At 38.7% G+C, this 21,770-nt stretch overlaps 1 protein-coding gene across 7 annotated transcripts in view; it reads left to right on the top strand.

The window, feature by feature from the left end:
- Window positions 1-21,439, top strand: part of Htr1f (5-hydroxytryptamine receptor 1F) — a 143,998-nt gene extending 122,559 nt beyond the window's left edge. For 6 of the 7 annotated variants that reach the window (XM_052740976.1, XM_052740974.1, XM_052740975.1 and 3 more), the window contains one exon: window positions 8,428-13,997. In XM_052740976.1, coding sequence (XP_052596936.1) covers window positions 8,470-9,570 — 1,101 coding nt within the window. In that variant the 5' untranslated portion in view covers window positions 8,428-8,469 and the 3' untranslated portion in view covers window positions 9,571-13,997. Of the gene's footprint in view, window positions 1-8,427; window positions 13,998-19,931 lie in introns of those variants that run through there. The other variant, XR_008218861.1, reaches the window with a different exon arrangement.
- The last annotated feature ends 331 nt before the right edge of the window (window positions 21,440-21,770 follow it).

Below are 21,770 nucleotides of genomic sequence, written 5' to 3'. Positions count from 1 at the left end.
AGACTCTGTGACACTGGCCCATGCCTCTGTGACACTGCTCCCCATGCCTCTGTGACACTGCCCCCCTCATGCCTCTGTGACACTGCCCCCCCCATGCCTCTGTGACACTGCCCCCCATGCCTCTGTGACACTGCCCCCCATGCCTCTGCGACACTGCCCCCCCATGCCTCTGCGACACTGCCCCCCATGCCTCTGCGACACTGCCCCCCCATGCCTCTGTGACACTGCCCCCCATGCCTCTGCGACACTGCCCCCCATGCCTCTGTGACACTGCCCCCCCATGCCTCTGAGACACTGCCCCCCCATGCCTCTGCGACACTGCCCCCCCTCATGCCTCTGTGACACTGCCCCCCATGCCTCTGCGACACTGCCCCCCCTCATGCCTCTGTGACACTGCCCCCCAAGCCTCTGTGACACTGCCCCCCTCATGCCTCTGTGACACTGCCCCCCCTCATGCCTCTGTGATACTGGCCCCCCCATGCCTCTGCGACACTGCCCCCCCCATGCCTCTGTGACACTGGCCCCCCATGCCTCTGTGCCTGTGTAACAGGAAGTCTACAAGTAAGGCACAGCTTCAGCTCAGCTTGGCCTGTTATATTTGAATACCACTAACCTACAAAAGCACCTATAAATAGTTTAAAAGGCCCACATCCCAGGAATGGAGAAATTGTGATGAATGATTTCATTACTGACTCTTGCATTAGAAAGAGAGACAGCTTAAAAAAGGAAATGTGACACGGATTCCTAAATGATCTTTTTTTTTTTTTTTAAAGATTTATTTATTTATTACGTATACAGTGTTCTGCCTGCGTGTGTCCCTTCAGGCCAGAAGAGGGCACCAGATCTCATTACATGGTTGTGATCCACCATGTGGTTGCTGGGAATTGAACTCAGGACCTCTGGAAGAACAGCCAGTGCTCTTAACCGCTGAGCCATCTCTCCAGCCCCCTAAATGATCTTAATAAAAAACCCAAAGCCAGAATATTGGGGTAAATGCTGAAAGATCAGAGAAACAAAGGAACAAGCCACAGCCACCACCTCATACCTCACTAACTCCTCAGCCTGAAAAATCCTCAGCCAATAGGCCTCTAGCCTAATGAACTTCCTCAGCTGAAAAGGCTTGAGCTGAAAAAGCCTCTACCTGAAAGGGACACTTCTGCCTAAAAGCCTTTAGTTCCTGTCTCCTCATGCCTTATATACCTTTCTCCGCCCAGCCATCACTTCCTAGGATTAAAGGCATGTGTGCTTCCCAGTACTGGGAATAAAGGTGTGTGCCACCACTGCCTGGCTCTGTTTTCTCTCCTAGGATGAGTCAATCTCATGTAGTCCAGGGTGGCTTTGAACTCACAGAGATGCAGTCTCCCGAGTGCTAGGATTTAAAGGTGTGGAGCACCACTGTCTGGCCTCTATGTTTAATCTAGTGGCTTGCTCTGTTCTCTGACCTTCAGGTAAATTTTATTAGGGTACACAATATATCACTACAAGGAAAGATTGGGGGGGCACACAGTTTCAGACAATTTCAGCCCACCACTCCAGAGAAGCTGTGGAGGGAGGGCAGCTCCGTTTACGATGCCAAGTGTGTAGAGAAGGCTTTTCATGTCCAAACAAGCAGAGGTAACCGAACTAGAAGCAGCTGGGCACCTGTCCCGTGACCCATCCCCTCTATCTAGGTCCCACTAAAGATCCTGCACTCTAGCCGGGCATGATGGTGCACACCTTGAATCCTTGGGAGGCAAAGGCAGGTGGATCTCTGGAGTTAAGGCCAGCCTGGTCCACACAGTGAGAGTCTGTATCCAAAAAGAAAAATCCCACATCCTCCCAAGGGAGATCCAGCAACTGGAGAACAAGCATTAAAAATATATGTTTACTCGGAATATTTCAGAGTCAAACCCTAATAATGATGTTCTCAATAACTAGTCCAAATTTGACTTGCTCTTCCTGTCTCCATAAGTTCAAGGCCAGCTTCAGTTACATTGTGAGTTCCAAGGCAGCTTGGGCTACAGAGTTAAACTTCATCTCAATAAAATAAAACACAATAAATAAACAGCAACAAAACCCTTGCTCTTTTTTTGTTGCTGGAAGAAAGCCTGTCTCCAGACAAACTTTGATCAGTAGCGGGAGCCTAAAAGCTGTCACAGAGATTTTAAAGAAAATTCTGAGATGGAATGTTAAATTTGAAAGTTATTCCTGAGAATGCCAACATGACTGTGACTGCTTGTGATTAGGAAAATTTTTGATAATTTAATATATTGCATGTAAACACATTATCTACTATGTTGTCAGACCAAAAAAAAAGCATTCTCTGCACTTCACAAAATCACATAATTAAATACACTATTGTTGTGTTTTAATTTTAAAATGGAGAATAGAGGAAATTGCATAACAAGGAGATAAATCCAGAGAAGGGACATAAAATTTACCGAAATCCTACCAATTATATTAACAGGCATTAGGGGTGCCAGATAAAATACAGAGTACCAAGTGATCTTTGAATTTCATGTTAGCAGTATTAATTTCTGTCAGTATAGGCCTGGCCTAGGCAGTAAGGTAGATACACTAAAACATTATTCTCTGCTTATCTGAAATTCAGTTTTAACTTAACATTCGGTATGATTTTAGCTTGTTAAATATGGCAGACTCGGTATGCTAAATATACAAATGGCATTTAAAAAGACATACATTTGGTTATAGTATGGATGGTAACGTTTTTCCCTTGCAGATATTAACATGTCATAGTGGCAAAAAGGGTAAGAGGAGGCAACTTAGGGTTTTTGTAAAAAGATAAAAATTAGAGCCTGTCTAGAAATAGTTTATTGAGTGGCTTCTTAGGACAGTGACATTCAGGGAGAACATGCATGTCCAATAAGGAGGGCCTCGTTATACTTTGCATTTAACAACTTAGGGAAATGGAGACGGATAAAATTCAAGTAGCCACAACATTACTTTAACTACAATTTATTTTTAAGCCATAAAACCATAAACAGCTTTGATTCAAACAAATGAAAACTTCATTTACCACAAAACTAAAGAGGATCCAAGATTAAAATTCATGTGCCAAGAGAAAACATAAATGGCATTGTTTTTAGTCAATATATCAGAATTATAGTCAGAGGGCTAGTTCTCTAATGTGTGTGAAGCCAGAGATGAGTCACCAGCACAAAACCAAATAAGAAAAACAAAGAACAGAATTGTACAGCTTTGGGGCCAGACCTTCATATTAATTGGGATGCAAACAGAGATAATTAATAAAGAGAGAAAAAAATCCAAGTGTACATGGCAGAGACCACTGAGACCTGGGAACTACAGTAGGGTGGCCAGCCTTTCCAGTCAGTTCTCCAGCACCCTGAGTGACCCACCTAGACTCCCCTGCCTCTCTGTATTAGAGTAACTTGTGTTTGTCCTACTTGTCTTAAGCTGGATTGATTAGATTTTGTTATTTTATAAGCATTCATGCCCCCTCAGCTACTAGGAAAAAACATCATTTGTTTATCTATGGCAGTCGTATGTTATTGTATCCCATCGCTTCCTTAATGCAATATTTAAAAACATACTGTTGAACAATGATAATATTAAAATGAAGGCTGAAGTAAAAAATACATAACACTTCTTACCCTGTTAAGAGTCATGATATGACTTCTACAATGTATACCATAATTCTGAAAACAGGGACTTCTAGCCTTCTACTACATAGTGAATACATAGTTTTCTAGTGGGGGTGGGGGGAAGGAGTGATGTCTAAGGGATTTATAATCAATCTCCAGCAACACTTCGTGCAGTGTAACTTTTATTATCTCAACATTAAAATAATGAAACTGAGTCTTGGAAAGTTGGCATGACTTTCCTGAGCTCATACTAGTAAATGAGGGGGTGAGATGTAAAGAAAGCTCTGTTCAACTGTGGGTTCATCTCACGGTGTTGTGCTTCATATCGCTGTGGTTTGAAAGAATCTCACAAAGTTTTTATGTTAGAAACGTAATCTCCAGTGTAACAGTGCTGGGAGGTGGGGCCTGCAGAGAAGTGTATTGGTTGTGATTTCTCTGCCCTCATTAAAAAAATTAATGTCACTATGGCAGAGGTAGTTCATTGTAAAAGTGAATTTTGACCTCTCACTCTTTCTGACCTTTCTATCTTCTGCCATAGATGATGCAATAAAAGATTCTTGGAGATAACAACTCTCTGATCTTAAATTTCCCAGGTGTGTGTGTGTGTGTGTATGTGTGTGTGTGTGTGTGTGTGTGTGTGTGTGTGTGTGTGTGTGTGTTCATTTAAAATTACCTGGTCTAAAAAATTCTGTTATAAGAGCACAAAACAGACTGTAACAAGAGTGTCTTAATGAATTGAAGCCCCAGTCCCAGGCATAAACATAGGTTCTCATTGTCTTCAAACTCCTCATTGGCTGGGCATGATCAGGAACTCTGACAGCAGCTGTTGTTAGTCTCTCGGGCAGACTCCAGGAGGCTTCATAAGGAAGTATGTCATGTGCATGCCTTGGCAACTGGTTTGAGCCAATTTCCTGGACCCTATGGGTGTGTCCTACTACACATAAGGTCTTGATAGCATTGAATTTACAATCTTGCCCGATGTATAATGCTATTATGGAAACTATTTGTATATGACCTGACTCTTCCCTTGTTAATTATTCATTAGAAAATATATTAAACTATTCCTCTAGGAGATGATACTTTAGCCTGATGACAATAGACTTAGAACACATAACCAAGCAAACTCTTGAGTGCAAATAGCCCTTAGATTAAAAATATTGTGTGTAATCAATCAGAAGAGGTTTTAAATTCATCACAGGACTAGATCAACAAGCTGTCAAATGTTCACGCTGACTCAAGTATGAGAAGCTGTCAGTCTTTGGCTGACACCACTGCCAGTCTTCACAGAGTAATTTTCTCCAGGAACAATATCTGAAATACAGAAAGAAACCCGTGTCGTGGGGCAGAAGTGACATATGTGGGACAGTCTGGGTTAGGTGACCAGTAGGGTCCCTAGCTCTACAATATGGGGGGAACCTGAAGAAGAGCGAGGGTGAAGAATCTAGTGAAAGGCTGTGTCCAAATTGGACAAAGTAAATGATTTGTTGAACTTCTGTTTATCAGTGGGAAGGAAAATAAGAATAAAGAAAATTCAAACCCAACTGTGATTGGCTCCATTTGGTTTCCTGTTTTCCTTGCTGTCTGTGACTATAACTGTGGAAGATTAATTAGTTTTCTAAATTTAATATTGGACAGGGTTCTGGTAAACTGCAATATAATTTACTTGACATGCTTATAATTCATATTTATATGGCATATAATTATAAAATATTACAAAAACTTGGGGGGATTTCCTGACATTAAGTACCATTTTGGTAAGGGCTGGAGAGATGGCTGAGTGGGTAAGAGCCCTTGCTTCATAAGCATGAGGATCCGAGTTCAAATCACAGCATTTACGTGAAAAGTCAGACATGGTTACATATACCTATAACTCCAATTCTCCAGGAAGCAAAAATGGAAGGACAGTTGAGGTTTGCCGGCCACTAGCCAAGCCAAGAAAACATCAAGCTCCAAGATCAGTGAGAGACCCTTTCTCAAAGAAATAAAGCAGAGAGGTGACATAATAGGATACCTCCTGTGGTCTCTGAGCACACTGTGAGGTATTGTGCACACATACATGCACACACACACACACACACACACACACACACACACACACACACATACACACACACACATGAAAGAGAAACTTCAGGGTTTTTTAGCTGAATCTATAGCATAAAATATATGATGAGAAAATGGAGGGAATTGGAAGCAAAGCAGAAATTAATCAGTCTGTCATATTTCCCCAAATACGTCCGTGGATTTGGAGCAAACTTTTCATATAAGATCACTGACGTTTCTAAAAATGTTTGCAAGGAGTATATATAAGAACTGAAGGAGAGAGCCACCAAGATGGCTTGGCAGGTTCTTGCCACCAAGTCTATAAACCAGAGTTTGATCTCTGAAACTCACGTGGTGGAAGGAGAGAAGGGACTCCTCAAAGTTGCCCCCAATATGTGTGCCTTGACATGCATGTACACACACACACACACACACACACACACACACACACACACACACCAAATAAATGTAAAAACTAAAATTTTTGAAAAGTTAAAATAATAAATAAAATGGCAGAAAGAAAGAAAGAAAGAAAGAAAGAAAGAAAGAAAGAAAGAAAGAAAGAAAGAAAGAAAGAAAGAAAGAGGGAGGGAGGGAGGGAGGGAGGGAGGAAAGAAAGAAAGAAAGAAAGAAAGAAAGAAAGAAAGAAAGAAAGAAAGAAAGAAAGAAAGAAAGAAAGAAAGAAAGATGGATGGATGGATAAGTAGAAGATCCTGTGTTACTAAAAACACATACAAGGATTTTGTGATGGTGCTGATGGTGCCTGTGAGTTCTCTACATCTCAGACCATCTGACCCAAATTTCTCTCATGAGAGAATGGAAAACATGGGAAGAATGTGAGGGGAAAGAGCCTACTAGCCCTAGAATAGGATGTCTGAGAGCTACACTGAGCCAGCAATGAAAATCGAGACACATCCAATGGAAACTTAGCGTGAGGTCATTTATTTGAGAGTCTCCAAGAAACAAGAATGTCAGGAAGAACCATGTTGAAGAAATTTTGAAAGATCATAGATGCTATCATTTGAGAGAAACTTATAGATGCCATAGCACTGACAAAATAGACCAGTGTGGGAAACAAGCAGGATGATTAAGCCCAGAGGACAGACTCTCTGTCCTCTAGCATCAGCGTCACCTGAAAGCATGTCAGAAATGTGGATTTTAGAGCCCCACACCAGACTTACTGAATCACAAACTCCAAAGTTTGGACCCTGGAATCTGATTTAGCAAGGCTTCAGTGTGATTCTGAGAGCCATTGAAATTAGTAACTTCTGGTTTAGAATTTCTAGGAAGGATTTCCATTTCACTGCTTCTCTGGACTTGTCTTAGTTACCCTATACAGGTAACTGTTCCGTAGACATGGGACACCTTAGTTGCTCTTTACAGATGGGCATTATACAGATATGAGACAATTTCTCAGCTTTACAATGGACAGTCACTAATCCAGGTAGTAGGTATTTTTTGGCATTCAATTTGCTTAGCAGCAGTTGGCTTCGTGAATACCTGAAAATCAAAATTAAATTTTATACTGGTACCCAAACAGAGGCAGATAGTAAACATCACAACAAATACATGATTATTTATATCCTTATGAAATACTGAATGCAAAAATATTAAGATTTTAAATATTATCAGTCCAGTCCTAACAACAGAAACATTACCACTTTAAAGTAAATATATTTTAATATATACTTGTAAAATAGCAATTGTAAGTAAGAATAAAGTCTCAGATTCTTCTTCCTTCCTGTCCTTCCTTGAGAGCCAAGTGGTCACTAAAAGTTATGAAAGTCAAAGAAGGAGAGTAATGGGAAATAAAGAAACGTCTTGTAAAAAAAATATTACTAGTATCTGAATTGAGTACACTCCAATTACTTGTTCTTTGGTTCTTTTGGTCCTGGGATTCAAACCCAAGGCCTTACACATGCTAGGCAAGTGTTCTACCAATGAACTATATTTCAAGCCCTTATTTGGCTTCCAATTAAATTAAATCACAGACTGAAGCAACAATTATAAACTGTGGATGTATGGTCCTTCTTAAGCAGAAATGTAATATAATAAATACAAGGGTGATTTACAAAGAAAACAACATTACTGTCAGTATGGCAGTCATGAAAGGGTTGTTTGGTCATGTGTACCACTGTTATAATAGATAATTTAGGGTTATTTGACTCCTACTAATGTTATTTTGTCTTCTCAAACCAAATTAACTACCAAGTCCCCAAAGACTATGAACATTTTTCTAACTTTATAAAATGCTACATATAGTATTTTTTAGTTATTTCTCTCTATGTAGCCTCTATATCACAGCACAAAATGCATTACAAATATCAGTAATAATGTTCACAATGTGACCTTAAATTAAATATAAATATATTTATCATTTTTGAATACTGCCTTTAATGTTCTCATTCTACATTACAAAATACACAAGTATAAAACATTAACTTGCACTTTTAAACATAACTTCTGCTGTAGACAAAGAGAAAAACATAGGACTAATATAGTTTTTAAAAATAATTTCACTATCATGGGGATTTTATTGGATAATTGGATAGTTTACTCATAAAAAAATTGCTTTATGTGAGGCAATTTTAACAAATGTTTTGAAAGTTTCTATTTGTTACTGTTATCATTAGATTGCTTCAGGGAAAAAAATCTCCAATCTGAGCTCAAATTTTAATGTATAGAATTCTCTAGAAAATCATGCATGTATATTTTTAAGGTGATATAAAAAGAAAAGCACTTCAAATTTTGTCTGAACTATGCTTCCCCTCCTTTGTTACAGGTATTCATTTTTCAACTATATTAACCTCTGAAACAAAAAGAAATGGACTTTTTAAACTCATCAGATCAAAACTTGACCTCCGAGGAACTGTTAAATGGAATGCCATCCAAAATTCTAGTCTCCCTCACTCTGTCCGGGCTGGCACTGATGACAACCACTATCAACTCCCTCGTGATTGCTGCAATCATTGTGACTCGGAAGCTGCACCATCCAGCCAACTATTTAATTTGTTCCCTGGCAGTTACAGATTTTCTCGTAGCCGTCCTGGTGATGCCCTTCAGTATCGTGTACATTGTGAGAGAGAGCTGGATTATGGGACAAGTACTCTGTGACATTTGGCTGAGTGTTGACATTATCTGTTGTACGTGTTCCATCCTGCATCTGTCAGCTATCGCCTTGGATAGGTACCGCGCAATCACAGATGCTGTTGAATATGCCAGGAAGAGGACTCCCAAGCATGCTGGCATCATGATTACAATAGTGTGGGTTATATCTGTGTTCATCTCTATGCCTCCTCTCTTCTGGAGGCACCAAGGAACTAGCCGTGATGATGAATGCGTCATCAAGCATGACCACATTGTTTCCACAATTTACTCCACGTTTGGAGCTTTCTACATCCCACTTGTATTGATATTGATCCTCTACTACAAAATATACAGAGCAGCAAGGACACTATACCACAAGAGGCAAGCAAGTCGGATGATGAAGGAAGAGCTGAATGGCCAAGTCCTTTTGGAGAGCGGTGAGAAGAGCATTAAACTGGTCTCCACATCCTATGTGCTAGAAAAATCCTTATCGGATCCATCGACAGACTTTGAGAGAATTCACAGCACAGTGAAAAGTCCCCGGTCTGAGTTGAGGCATGAGAAATCATGGAGAAGACAGAAAATCTCAGGCACTAGAGAGCGCAAGGCAGCCACTACCCTGGGACTGATCCTGGGTGCATTTGTCATATGTTGGCTGCCTTTTTTTGTAAAAGAATTGGTTGTTAATGTCTGTGACAAATGTAAAATCTCTGAAGAAATGTCAAACTTTTTGACATGGCTTGGTTACCTGAATTCCCTTATAAATCCACTGATTTATACCATCTTCAATGAAGACTTCAAAAAAGCCTTCCAAAAACTTGTACGATGTCGATATTAGGTTAAAGAAGTCTATTTTTAAAGGGTGGAGGCTTTATTTATTTGGGGATGGGATAACTAAATGAATGTAAAGTAATAAAACATTTAAATTTTTAGAGAAAATATATTAAGACTGCTAAAATTGTAAGAGCATAAATTTATTTTTAATAGCACCAAGAAATAAGATTATTAATTTGACCATCATTCTAGTGTTATCAAAATTAGGAAATAATTTATGCAGCTTATAAATAATCTTTTGTCTATGCAATATACCTAAAAATATAACTGGAAAACTATATATACATACTATTAATTACAATGCTTTCCAGATTTATATCTTACAACAACTAGAGGAATTTTCAATTAACATAGTTGCCGGGTATTTGCCCACTAACCCCACAGTTCCCCAGAGTTTTCTTGAGTGAGAGCAGCAGGAAATATTAGATGGAAGGACTTAGAATGTGGAGATAAACAGATAGGAAATACAGGATAGCCTCGAGAGGGCCTGGAACCTACTCCAACGAGCCCTGACTGTCTCTGCCCTAAGGAATTTATAGAAATGCCAATGGGTGGAGCAAAAGACCTCCTCCCAGCACAGCCAAGTGCAGACCATCTCAGACACCTGCACTCAGGCCCGTAGTCGAATCATCCTCTCTATACAGACCTACTGGGTAAAGTCACTGGGAACCTGGAAATGGGTTCCCACACATAGTTCCATTGATAATTTTGCATCACCCCATTGCATAACTAATCATCCACAGAAGAAATATTATTCACTCTAATACCTCTCTTGTCTCTTCTCCATCTTATTCTTCGAAAAAATTGAAGAGAAGGCAACAGCAGATCTTATTTAGCCTGAATAGAGTAGATATGATGAAACTCAGTGGCTTTGACATTGTCCTCATATTTGGACAGCAAAAATAATCATACAGTGGGCTAAGTATGGCAAAATATTTCAATATCCTGAACTTCTGTACATTTGATATCCTTACTTTGTTTAATATCAGCTTCTAGAATAATATTATCTTAATCATATAATATCAATATTTGAAATCAAAGCCCCAGGGGGAAGGTTTATTATACAATTATTATATAATTGTTATATGCATTGTCCCTTGTTCAAAAATAAAACTTTAAACACTAAGTACCCTGAGTTACTCACTATAGCTGTCACACTTCTAAAACAAAATTTATTTCCTCTCTACTAATATTAGTAGCCCAGTTTTTACAGTTCTTCTCCATATCTTAGAATTTGATCATGACTCCCTTTTTATTGTAGAGAATATAATGGAAAATATTGAGTATTAAAACTTTGTTTGGACAACAAAAATCTGTTTTCCCTTTGTAATTAGGATATATTTTATAAATCAAGACCATCTGAAAAACACCATATACCACACCTCTTTAAATTGTCACTTTGTGTATATTATAAAATATGCTTCCCTTGTATAGTGTTTAAGAGTATAATACATCGCTTTTTATATATCTATGAGACATTACCCCTGGTTTAAAAAAATATCTAGAGGTGAGATTTTACATAAGGCAATGAGAGTTGTACTAGATAGAAGATACCGGAAATAATAAAATACAAATTCTTTCATCAATGTCTCTATTATCTAAAGGAAGAAACAACACAGAATTAAAACTATAATAGAAGATAATAAACAAGGATCTAGCAAGTGAGTTATTTACATAGTTGTGATGACGTCAAGACAAAGCTGATCACCTCTATTTGAAGAACACTGGGAAATTTTCATAAACAATGCATCTGAAATGTGTGTCAAATAAAGCAGCATTTGGGCATGAGCAAATGAAAGGACATAGTCCAGGTGGTGACAGCATAAAAAGTTCAGGCTTTGTCACGCAAGAATTATGGCCCACGCCATGAATTTGCTAGCCATTTAAGGCAACAAAGGAAATCAAAAGATTAAAGGAAAAATTGAACACTGTGAATGACTTTTAATGTCAAGAAAAGTAATGCACTGCCAATTTTCTTACTACCCTTGAGTTATCAATGAGGATTTTCAAAATATTACAGGCTTGGGGCAAACCTAACATAAAGGGGGTGGAGGGGGGGAGTTCTCTAGATACAAGAAGCAGAGAGAGTACTGGAGATATTGTCTTCAGTAGTCCAGGCAATGGGGGATGAAGTGCTGAACTTGATTCTGGTAATGGAAATAATAATCCATAGATTACAGCAAGTACAGCAATCAGACAGTAGGAGAAGCTGAGTGCCTAAGATCATCTTTACCTGAAATAAGGAAATTAACTGACAGGATCTGTTGGTAAATAACAACTTTTTCGAAAGTATACCAGTTCCAGATGTGCCCAAGCTCATAGGCACTACTGACCACTTCTGGCCTAATGAAAACCGACATATCAATGAGATTAGACTGTTCTCTGACCTCAGCACCTACAGGCAGTCGAGGTGCCCAGCCATGTCCTTTATCCTCACACCACTCCACCTTCACTCTCATGCCTTGTGTCTTCCCTATCATCCTCTGCTTTCTTCTTTTACTCTCTCCCTTGCCAAAATTTGATTCTGTGATTTATTCAAAGACCTTCCCGAAGTTATTTCTACACATATTAGAAACTTACATTGGGAAAACTTTTTACTTTTTTTAATACATTTATTTGAGACAGGGTTTCTCTGAGTAGCTCTGGTTGTCCTGGAACTCACTTTATAATCCAGACTGGCATCAAACTCAAAGATCAGCCTGCCTCTGCCACTCAAGTGCTGGAATTAAAGGCATGTGCCACCACCACCTGGAGGGAAAACTCTTAAGACACAAACCACCAACTATTTCAAGCAAAGTAAACCTAGGTACTTATACTGCCCTTGGATCTGAGTTAGACCAAATCTCAGATGTAAAAAAATAATGTCATAAGTGACAAAGAAGTTGCATCTATCTCCCTTCAGAGCTCAGGGGAAAATCAAATTCACTTTTTTTGTGTGTTGCAACCTCATCATTTAATCCAAAGGGGCTGCAACACAGTGCAGTATGAGTTCATCTACATTTGCCCCACATGCTGAGGTAAATCAAATTCACTTTTTTTGTGTTGCAACCTCATCATTTAATCCAAAGGGGCTGCAACACAGTGCAGTATGAGTTCATCTACATTTGCCTCACATGCTGAGGTTTCAGGCTTTGCCATCACTAATGAACATGCATCAATGATATATGTTCAATATCTTTAAATGGTGACAATGTAAGGGCGGTCCATCTCAAACACTTTTTTTGAAATGTATGCAGAACACATTACAGTTAACAAGACAGACTTCTCAGAATGTATTCACTTTATCCTTTGAATTAAAAGTTTCTAAGTAGCTAAAAACTGTCACAAAGGAAAAAATTAATGCAATATAGTGGTTCCTCTTTTATCTGATAAGACAGAAGGTGAAAACATAAATATCATCAAAGGTGTTTAAATATAAGATATGAAAATTCACTTCCTACTAGAATCTTACTATAGTGGCACTATAAAATCAATCAAAGCGTTTATTCTATTCTATTAAGTGATCTTCTAAAACTCTTCAAATAAAAGATGTATTAAAAGCAAAGACCAGACACAAAAGTCATAAGAAAGTTAAATGAGTGGATATTAAAATCAGTCTAATATGTCAGCACACACAGCTGCACATGGACTGTGTTTGAAATGTCATACGCTTGTGAAACATGAGCTTTCTTTCAAGTTTGTTTTAAGACTATGAACTGCCTGGGTCAATGTGTTTTGCTTTGTTTTGTTTCTTGGTCTTCTTTTATAAGACCTATCACCAATAACCAGTTAATGGAAGGTAATGAGCCCGTCTTTAAGAACAACCTCCCTTATGAATTTCCAAAGCCATTCTCACTTGACTTCACTAAGGATTTGATCCCCCAGCTCTCTGCACCCGGCCTGCATAGGGCAGGCATCTGCTTTGCTTACAACACTACATCAGTAACAAATACATCCCCTTGCCGTAGCCTGAACCCCATAGTCACACCCTCCATTTAACCTTGTGCCTTTTACCAAAAAGTTTTCATAGAAATAAGTGGGAAAGTAATTTAAATCCAATTGCTATGAAACAGGTTGAGTTGCTCCCCCAAATGCCATGAAGGCAGACATGATCATAAATTCATTACTGATAATCTGTGTCTTTGCTTCAAGTATGAAACCATTTTCTCATGAATTTATAGACTTTATTTATTTCTAGGTCAGAGAATCAGGTTTCCTAAGTTGTGCAGTAGAAACATGGAAGTTTTTTTTCTTTATATATCCCAAAGTCCTTCAAAAATAATTCTGTTTACTTTGAAATGCATCCCTATTAAAGCAGCTTGTTCCAGATATATGCTTCTAGTGTCTTCCTCATAACCAGAGTGATCGTGCTTAGACCCTCACCTTACCATAAAATGTTTCTAGAATCAAGTTAATATTTTTGTCACGAATAAAGTAAATCTTTTCTAATGACTTGTCTTGGTCTTTTTAATTAGTTGACTTTCTTCCACTATTTAAAATGAGGAACTTAGGACTGAGAGAAACATCACCTAACACTGCAATAAGGTCTGGCTATTGATATGGAACACCTTCTCCAAAGCCTAAATATGTTTAAAATCTAACCAGGAAAATGGCATTAAATGATAATAATAGAACCTCTGACTGGGATAGAAATGGTGAAAATTCCCCTTTAAGAAAAGGGTATATTATTAGTTTTATCAAGAGGAACAACACACCATGTCCAAGCAGTTTTCCATTAAAGCTGTGTTTAGTGTCTGTCCTGCTTTTTGCTGTGGACAACCTCCACTTCTGCAGTTACACTGAGATGATTCTTCTGGGTTGTGTAGACACCGTAAAGCTAGATTTGTCACCGATAGTTTCACATTATATTAATATTCCTAAGACATATACACTCACTGTGTATGCCAAAAATCAAACTCACAATTGATGTGGTGTATCATTATTATGTAATCATACTCTGTTGCTGAAGTTGCTGCCTTGAAGTTACTAATCAACAAAATTAATAAAGGAAAACTATATTCATTCCCCTCCTTCTACATACATACATAGTAACTATTTTGCCTAGTATAGTGGGCTTGGCTATGAGTCAATTCTAACCCTAGTAGAGAGGATAGGAATGTGCAAATATGTATTAGTTTATCTTCTGCAAAGTAAGTTGATGTTAAGAAGTGATCTAGGGGAAAAAAATCATCTGAACTAAGTATACTGTTGAGCTTGAAGATGAAGTAAGAAGAGAATTTCTTTTGAAAGAACATCTGGTTTCAGATTTTTACAACTTGTGTGAATAAAAAATCACCTTTGATGTTTGTTACAAAGGTGGGCATGTGAGTATGTGAATTCAGTCCTGATCCCATGCACTCAGAACTTAGATTATTCCAGTGGAGGTGGAGCCTGGGACTTCAGTTCTGAACACCAGTGATTTAAAAGGCCCTAGCTCATTAAGTATGGGACCATAGCTATAGGAACTGAAATAAAATTAATCTGCCATTTTAGTAACAGACTGAATCAGAATCCAAAAGGTGACCTTGCCACTATTAATGCAATACTGCAGAATTTGAAGTCAAAACCAAAAACATTGTAGATGATAACACATTTAGTTAAGAATAAAACATATTCTGTTCTCAGTGAGAATGTTGTTTAAATTTTCTAGGGCATAGAGCAAATTGTCCATGACATAGGAAGCAGCTATTTAGACATATGATGCTCTACATTTAAAAATCTGAAAAGGCTAGATTGGAGTCCCAGTTCTTCTGATAACCATTAACCTGGGCAATCCTCCTTTCCTCGGAGTAGAGTTGAAAGAATAAGATGGTGAGAGAAAGTGAGCATACTCAAAAGTTAAAGACTACAAAATGTAAGTAACCATGATTACTCCTAATGAGTGAGAGCACACTTGGAACACGCAGACCCTCAGTGCGATCCTGTGAATCTGGAGAGATGCAAGTCAACAGCACTGAGAAACTTCTCACTCTCCTGGAAGTATCATGTCTAGCACAGCAGAAGGGCCCGGCAAGACACACAAAGGCTACATGTCTGGGTGCCAGTCCTCTCCCTGCTCCATTCTGTGGGTTCTAGCCTGCCTTTCTCCTTGCTCTGCTCCGTCATCCACATTGCTACAACCATGGCATCTTCTAACTACTTTACCTTTGTAGAAAGTGGTAATGCAACCTGTCTGCCCAATTAAAACCATAACTGCAATTAGTAACCATAACCATTCATTCTCATTGTTAATACATTCAGAGATGACGTCTCATATGTTCCAGGATTTTTATACATTAAATAGCTAAAAGAAATTTTCATTTGAATTTGGATGATTAAAACAAAATTGGAAGGCTAGATTTTAGCTCTACAGAGCTTAAAATACAATTTAATTATATGAATATTAATATATTCGTATTATAAAACATTAATATTTGAAGAAAGTAGTATTGTCTCTCTATTGCTCCTTCCAGTATACATAGACTCCACTGTGGCTTTTAGTCTTGGTATTAATAAGAAAAGAACACTCTAGAAAATCTTATCTCCCACTATCCTGCTTTGTCCTAACAAATACTGTCTGCTCAGGTCTGGTCTCTCTCTCCCATACCCTTGCATTGTGAACCTTGCTTCTTCAGCCATTGTCTTCCCCCTCAAACACCTACTTCCTTGCTGTTGAGCAATGTACCCTTCAAAGCACAAATTAAATTCCAGTTTGAAACTGAATTCCTACTGTACTTAAAGTCAGTGACACACATTTTTTCCAATTATTCCTCATTTTCTTTAAATATTTCAACTTTCCTCATGAATATTAGGTTTTCCTAATAACTAAGATGGTAATTTTAAGTTACTTAAGAGACCTGTGCTCATTTCTCTGTAGATTCAGGGGGATGCGGCCTTGGTTCATTTGTCTCTTTGCTTTTTGACCCAAATCTCTCTATGTCACCCTTGATGTTCTGGAACTAGCTCTGTAGACCAGGCTTTCAAACACACAGAGATCCCTCTGTCTCTGCCTTCCCAGTGCTAGGATCAAAGGCATGCTAAGGCCATCACACTTAGATTTTGTTTTTCTTTTTGGAACATGGTCTCACTATAAAAACTCAGTGGACCTCAATTTGGTGATCCTCTTGCCTGGGATTCCTGTACGCTGGGATTTCAGGTATTTCCCATCATGTCTACATGATCCCAAACACACTTCAATGACGATCTCCTTTCTAAGCAAGCCTGGTCCACTGTGCTGTGTCCTCTCGTAACTGACTTAAACTGCAGGTTTCTCTTTATGCTTGTGATTAATAAAGAAATAGAAGTGAAGTATGTTATTAGGAAGAAGCTAAAAGCTGACTAACATTAGAAAAGGAGTCTTTATTTTTCAGTTATTAGGGATAGCTTACTGACAATGAAATATATGAAATTCAAAGGACAGTGATTTTTCTGGAAATGTCTGTACATGATAATAAATGTCAATGTTATTTATTATTCATCACTATAATGCATTATCAGTTATATATGCAATATGTAAGTAATTGCCTATTCCCAAAGGGAATGTTTTTATTGCTATTTTGAAATGGATGTAAAAATAAATACACTCAGTTATTTCAAAGTTAAGTTATTGACATCCAGCACAACTAACATATGAAATTACTCATCACATTTCCTTACTGTGCCCAGGCCTCTTCTCTTCAATGATTTATGTACAGATGAAAAGGCAATGGTTTCTTACACTCAGAGGTATCTCTGCAGAGGAGTAAAAGTACCCTGAGTTCTTCCATTCCAAAAGAACAATTCTCTCTGGGAGAATCTAGAGCTGACTTCACTGGTTTTAAAGCTGAAGTAGGAGGAGGAACTTAGTTCATTTTATTTAGCTCAACATTCTTTCCTTTTAGAGTCAGGGTTTAATCTGTGTAGCCCTGGCTGTCCTGGAACTCTATAGATCAGTCTGGCCTCGAACTCAGAGACCCATCTGCCTCTGCCTCTGCCTCCCCTGCGCCACCACTGCCCATCATAACTCAACCTTCTAAACAGAGATAATACGTGCGGCCCACAACCATTTTCCCGTCCTACGTGATTGTGGTCCAAGAGATGAACAGCTGCCCAAATATAAAAACAGCAACTTTTTAAACTGCCCCTCTCCTCTGCAATCACCTGAAAATCTGTCCAACCTTGGGGAAAATACAATGTTTTAACTCTGGCTGCCAAGCTGCTTTCTTCGTCTGCGTCTAATGCCTTAGCTGTCCACCGACCTTCAAACTCCAGTTTTAATTATGTACCCCTAAAGGGGGGGGATTAATTACAAGTTAATAATCTAATATATTTCTGATTTTACTTATGTTTAGAAATATGAAACTGAATTGAACAGTCGCTTTTGTATTAAGCTTGATTTTCTTTTAAAAGTTTAAATCCTATCTTTTCTGTTTATCATATTTATATTTTTTAAAAACATGCAGTCATAAGTGCATGCACACATAGGACTATGATGTTCCTAGCTTCATTAGCATATTATATGCAAAGCATCCAAAGGCTCCAGTTGGATAGCTGACTTCTCTTATCTGTATTTTCCACTGAGTAATTTCTGAAGTAAAGGCCTAAGTGTGCCATTAAGCTTAAGGTAAAATTCAAGTTCATTTTCTTCCTCAAAATCTTCCCATTAATGAAAGTAATGTGCAACGTCTAATTTAATTTTTAAAAGCCATAAAAAAAGTTGCATTCATTTTAATAATTTTAATGCCAATCGTTCATACTATAGAAAATGCTCAAATATGGATTACAACAGCCTACCAGATAAAAGAATCTGCTTGATGTGTTGCTATTAAACAATGATAAATGAATATATGCTGCAAGTTGATGCTGCTTAGCCTAAAAGAAAGGAAAAGGTGAAATAAACCATATTCTTTAAATGCTATGGGCTGGGTTTCACTTAATGACTTCAGAATGTCCTGTAGTGTTCTACTAAGAAAGCTAAAGTGGGGAGGGGAGACGGCTCAGTCAGTAAAATGCTTGCTCCAAAAGTATGAGGACCTGAGTTCAATTCCCAGCACACACACAAGCAGACAGCCATGGTAGCGCCCGTTTGTAATCCCATTTCTGGGGAGGTGAAACAAGGGATCTCTGGAGCTCTCTGAACAGAGAGCCTAGACAAGCCCAGGTCCTTAGGAGAGACCCTGTCTCAAAAATCAAGGTGGACAGGTCTTAAGGAAATGATCTCTGGCATCTATACACATCCATATATTCGTGTGCACATGTACATGTGCTCCTTTACACACACACACACACACACACACACACACACACACACACACACACACATGCAGGCACACACGCACACACATATATATGTATATTTGGTTGTTTGGTTGGTTTTGTTTGTTTGTTTGTTGAAGCCGGGTTTCTCTGTGTAGCCCCGGCTGTCCTGGAACTCACTCTGTAGACCAGGCTGGCCTTGAACTCAGAGATCTACCTGCCTCTGCCTCCTGAGTGCTGGGATTAAAGGCGTGTGTCACCACTGCCTGAGTAGGCAGATACATTTTTTAAGAAGAAACGTAGACCAGCAAGATGGCTCGACAGGCAAACATGTATAATTCCCAACAGTGAAAATCTGATGGCGTGTGTTTACCTCTGAACCCACAGAAATATAGAAGACAACACACTCCACCAAGTTGTCCTCTTATCTCCACATATGTCCTGTGGCACATGCACCACCACCACCCCCCATACACACACACATACATACTTCATATATGCCCACGCACACAATAAAAATAAATACATAAAATTAAATACCTTTAAAAACACAGAAACCTACAACAAAACCGTAACTAATGTGCAGCTTCTAGAGGTTGTAAGCATCGGAATGGGTTTCCATGGCATCTGTGGCCATCCGAGTGTAAGGGAACCTTCCTTCCTTAGTTAGCTGTAAAACCTACTATCACCTTCTCTTCCCCTGGTTCTTCACCTCAACAAAACTAGAGACCTGACACTTGAGTTTCGAAATCTCAATTTAAGACAAACGCAATTTTCCTGATCAACAACAAAACACACATTAGTAAAAGTGGTTTTTGAAGTAGTCTAGATAATATTTGAGCATAAGTGTGTTGTATTCTGAGGACCAGGCTTACAAAAGCACTTTTGACTCTAATGACATTGAATTGTGTATCAAATTGTGAAAAAACAACTTCTTTGGCATCCCTTCCTCAAAATATATCTTGATAAACAACAAAGGGAGGAGTGTTGGCATTGAAAAGGATGCAAGAAAAGGTTATACTATTAGTCAAAGATATTTTCGCATATCCCATAAAAGAGTGTTTTCATTCATTGTTGAGAAGTACATGTACATGTTCTGGGGTAGCGGTTGGGGAAATACGTCAGACATTCTCACCTAGTCCCAAATATTTGTGCTCTCCTTCTTCCTTCTAGCTTCTCTCTGTATTCTACAGCTCTGCTTCAGAGAGAGGCTCACTGGAGATTTCAGCCACTTCATTACTACCATGTTAAACAGAACCAGGACCCAAATGTCTGTTTCCCTCTGGCCAACCTAACAGACTCAACTGCACCTGCCTCCTCGAGCTGCTTTGAGTACTGTGAAGTTCAACAGAAGCTGTGGGCTTGGACCTCAACAGAAGACATGGGCTTGGACCTCAACAGAAGACATGGGCTTGGACCTTGGAGCACAGTCACCAGAGCGCCTTTCCTGCCTCGACTTCCTTACTATGCTGAAGACAACTGGGTTCATGCAAAACTAAAACAAAAAGGCCACATACTTTATTTTCTTCTACTCAGCTTTTTGGTCACCTTTTGTGCCACACAGGGGAGCTTTCTGCTGAGTCTTCAGAGTAAATTGTGTTTTGTACTTGGCCAGACTAACTCAATTCAGTTTAACACTGTGAAACAAGCAAAATTGGAATAACGCATTTACGTGTACGAATATCCTAAACATGTTTGATACTACTTTAAAAAAAATTAGTAGATAGATAGATAGATAGATAGATAGATAGATAGATAGATAGATAAAAACTTACAGGTTGTAGTAGTTTGAATGAAAATGGCCTCGTAGACTCATAGGGAGTGGCACTATTAGGAGGCGTGACCCTGTCAGAGTAGGTGTAGCCTTGTTAGAGGAAGTGTGTCACTGTGGGCAGGCTTTGAGGTCAGAGATGCTCAAGCAACACCAAGTGTGGCATTCTCTTCCTGTTGCCTGTGGATCCAGATGTAGAACTCTCAACTCCTTCTCCAGCACCATGTCAGCCTCATGAATCACTAATCAGAAAATGCCCTACAGGTTTCCTACAGCCAGATCTTATGTAGTCATTTTCTTAATTGAGGTAGTCTCCTCTCAGATGACTGTAACTTGTGTCACATTGACATAAAACTATCCAGCACACGTGTCAATCAACATAGAACCTTTGCAATTGAAGCCACCCCCAAGAAAGCTGTCATTTCCTTTTTTTCAGGCATAGGATATACAGGATGGATGTTTCTTGTGTTTTTCCAACTATATGGGAGAAGAAAAAGATAAAGGATTTCTCACCAGCAAATCAAGACATAGGATTTGGATTAATTTTTCCTTTAAAAATAATACCATCAAATCCTCAAGAATGTTTTCATTTTTCTTTCTTTCTTTTTAAATTATTTGTGATTTAAGTATGGTGGATCTTAAATTTGGATTTTGTTTGCATTGGGATGCAGCTCGGTTGGTAGACTACTTGCATAGCAAGCGGGAAACCCTGGGTTCAGTCCTTCGCAGCTAGGGTGTCTGTATCAGTTCCTGGTGTGATTCACATGTTCTAAGAAGTTATGGAGAAACACTTTTAAAAATACTTTTGCTCAGACCAGGCATGATGGTGCATGCCTTTAATTCTAGCATTTGAGAGGCAGAGATAGGAAGATCTCTGTGAGGTGGAGGCCAGCCTGGTCTGCATGGTAAGTTTCAGGACAGAAAAGAGAAAAGAAAAGAAAAGAAAAGAAAAGAAAAGAAAAGAAAAGAAAAGAAAAGAAAAGAAAAGGAAAGAAAAGAAAAGGAAAGAAAAGAAAAGGAAAGAAAAGAAAAGGAAAGAAAAGATAAGAAAAGAAACGTTTACTCAGAACCGTAGTTGTTTTCAGAACCAGGACCTGGCTAGTGTTTCCTTAACCAAACACTAGCCGTGGAAATAAAATCGACAGTTTGTTCTGTTCATAACAATCATCTGCACCTTGCACATTTTTATTATAATGTATTTTATCCCTTGTTTTGGACACCACAGTTTATTTATGATATCT

This window comes from Peromyscus californicus, unplaced genomic scaffold (assembly GCF_007827085.1).
Source record: "Peromyscus californicus insignis strain IS unplaced genomic scaffold, ASM782708v3 Scaffold_16__1_contigs__length_79575227, whole genome shotgun sequence".
Classification (NCBI taxonomy): Eukaryota; Metazoa; Chordata; class Mammalia; order Rodentia; family Cricetidae; genus Peromyscus; species Peromyscus californicus.
This window is presented reverse-complemented; position numbering and strand designations above follow the sequence as displayed.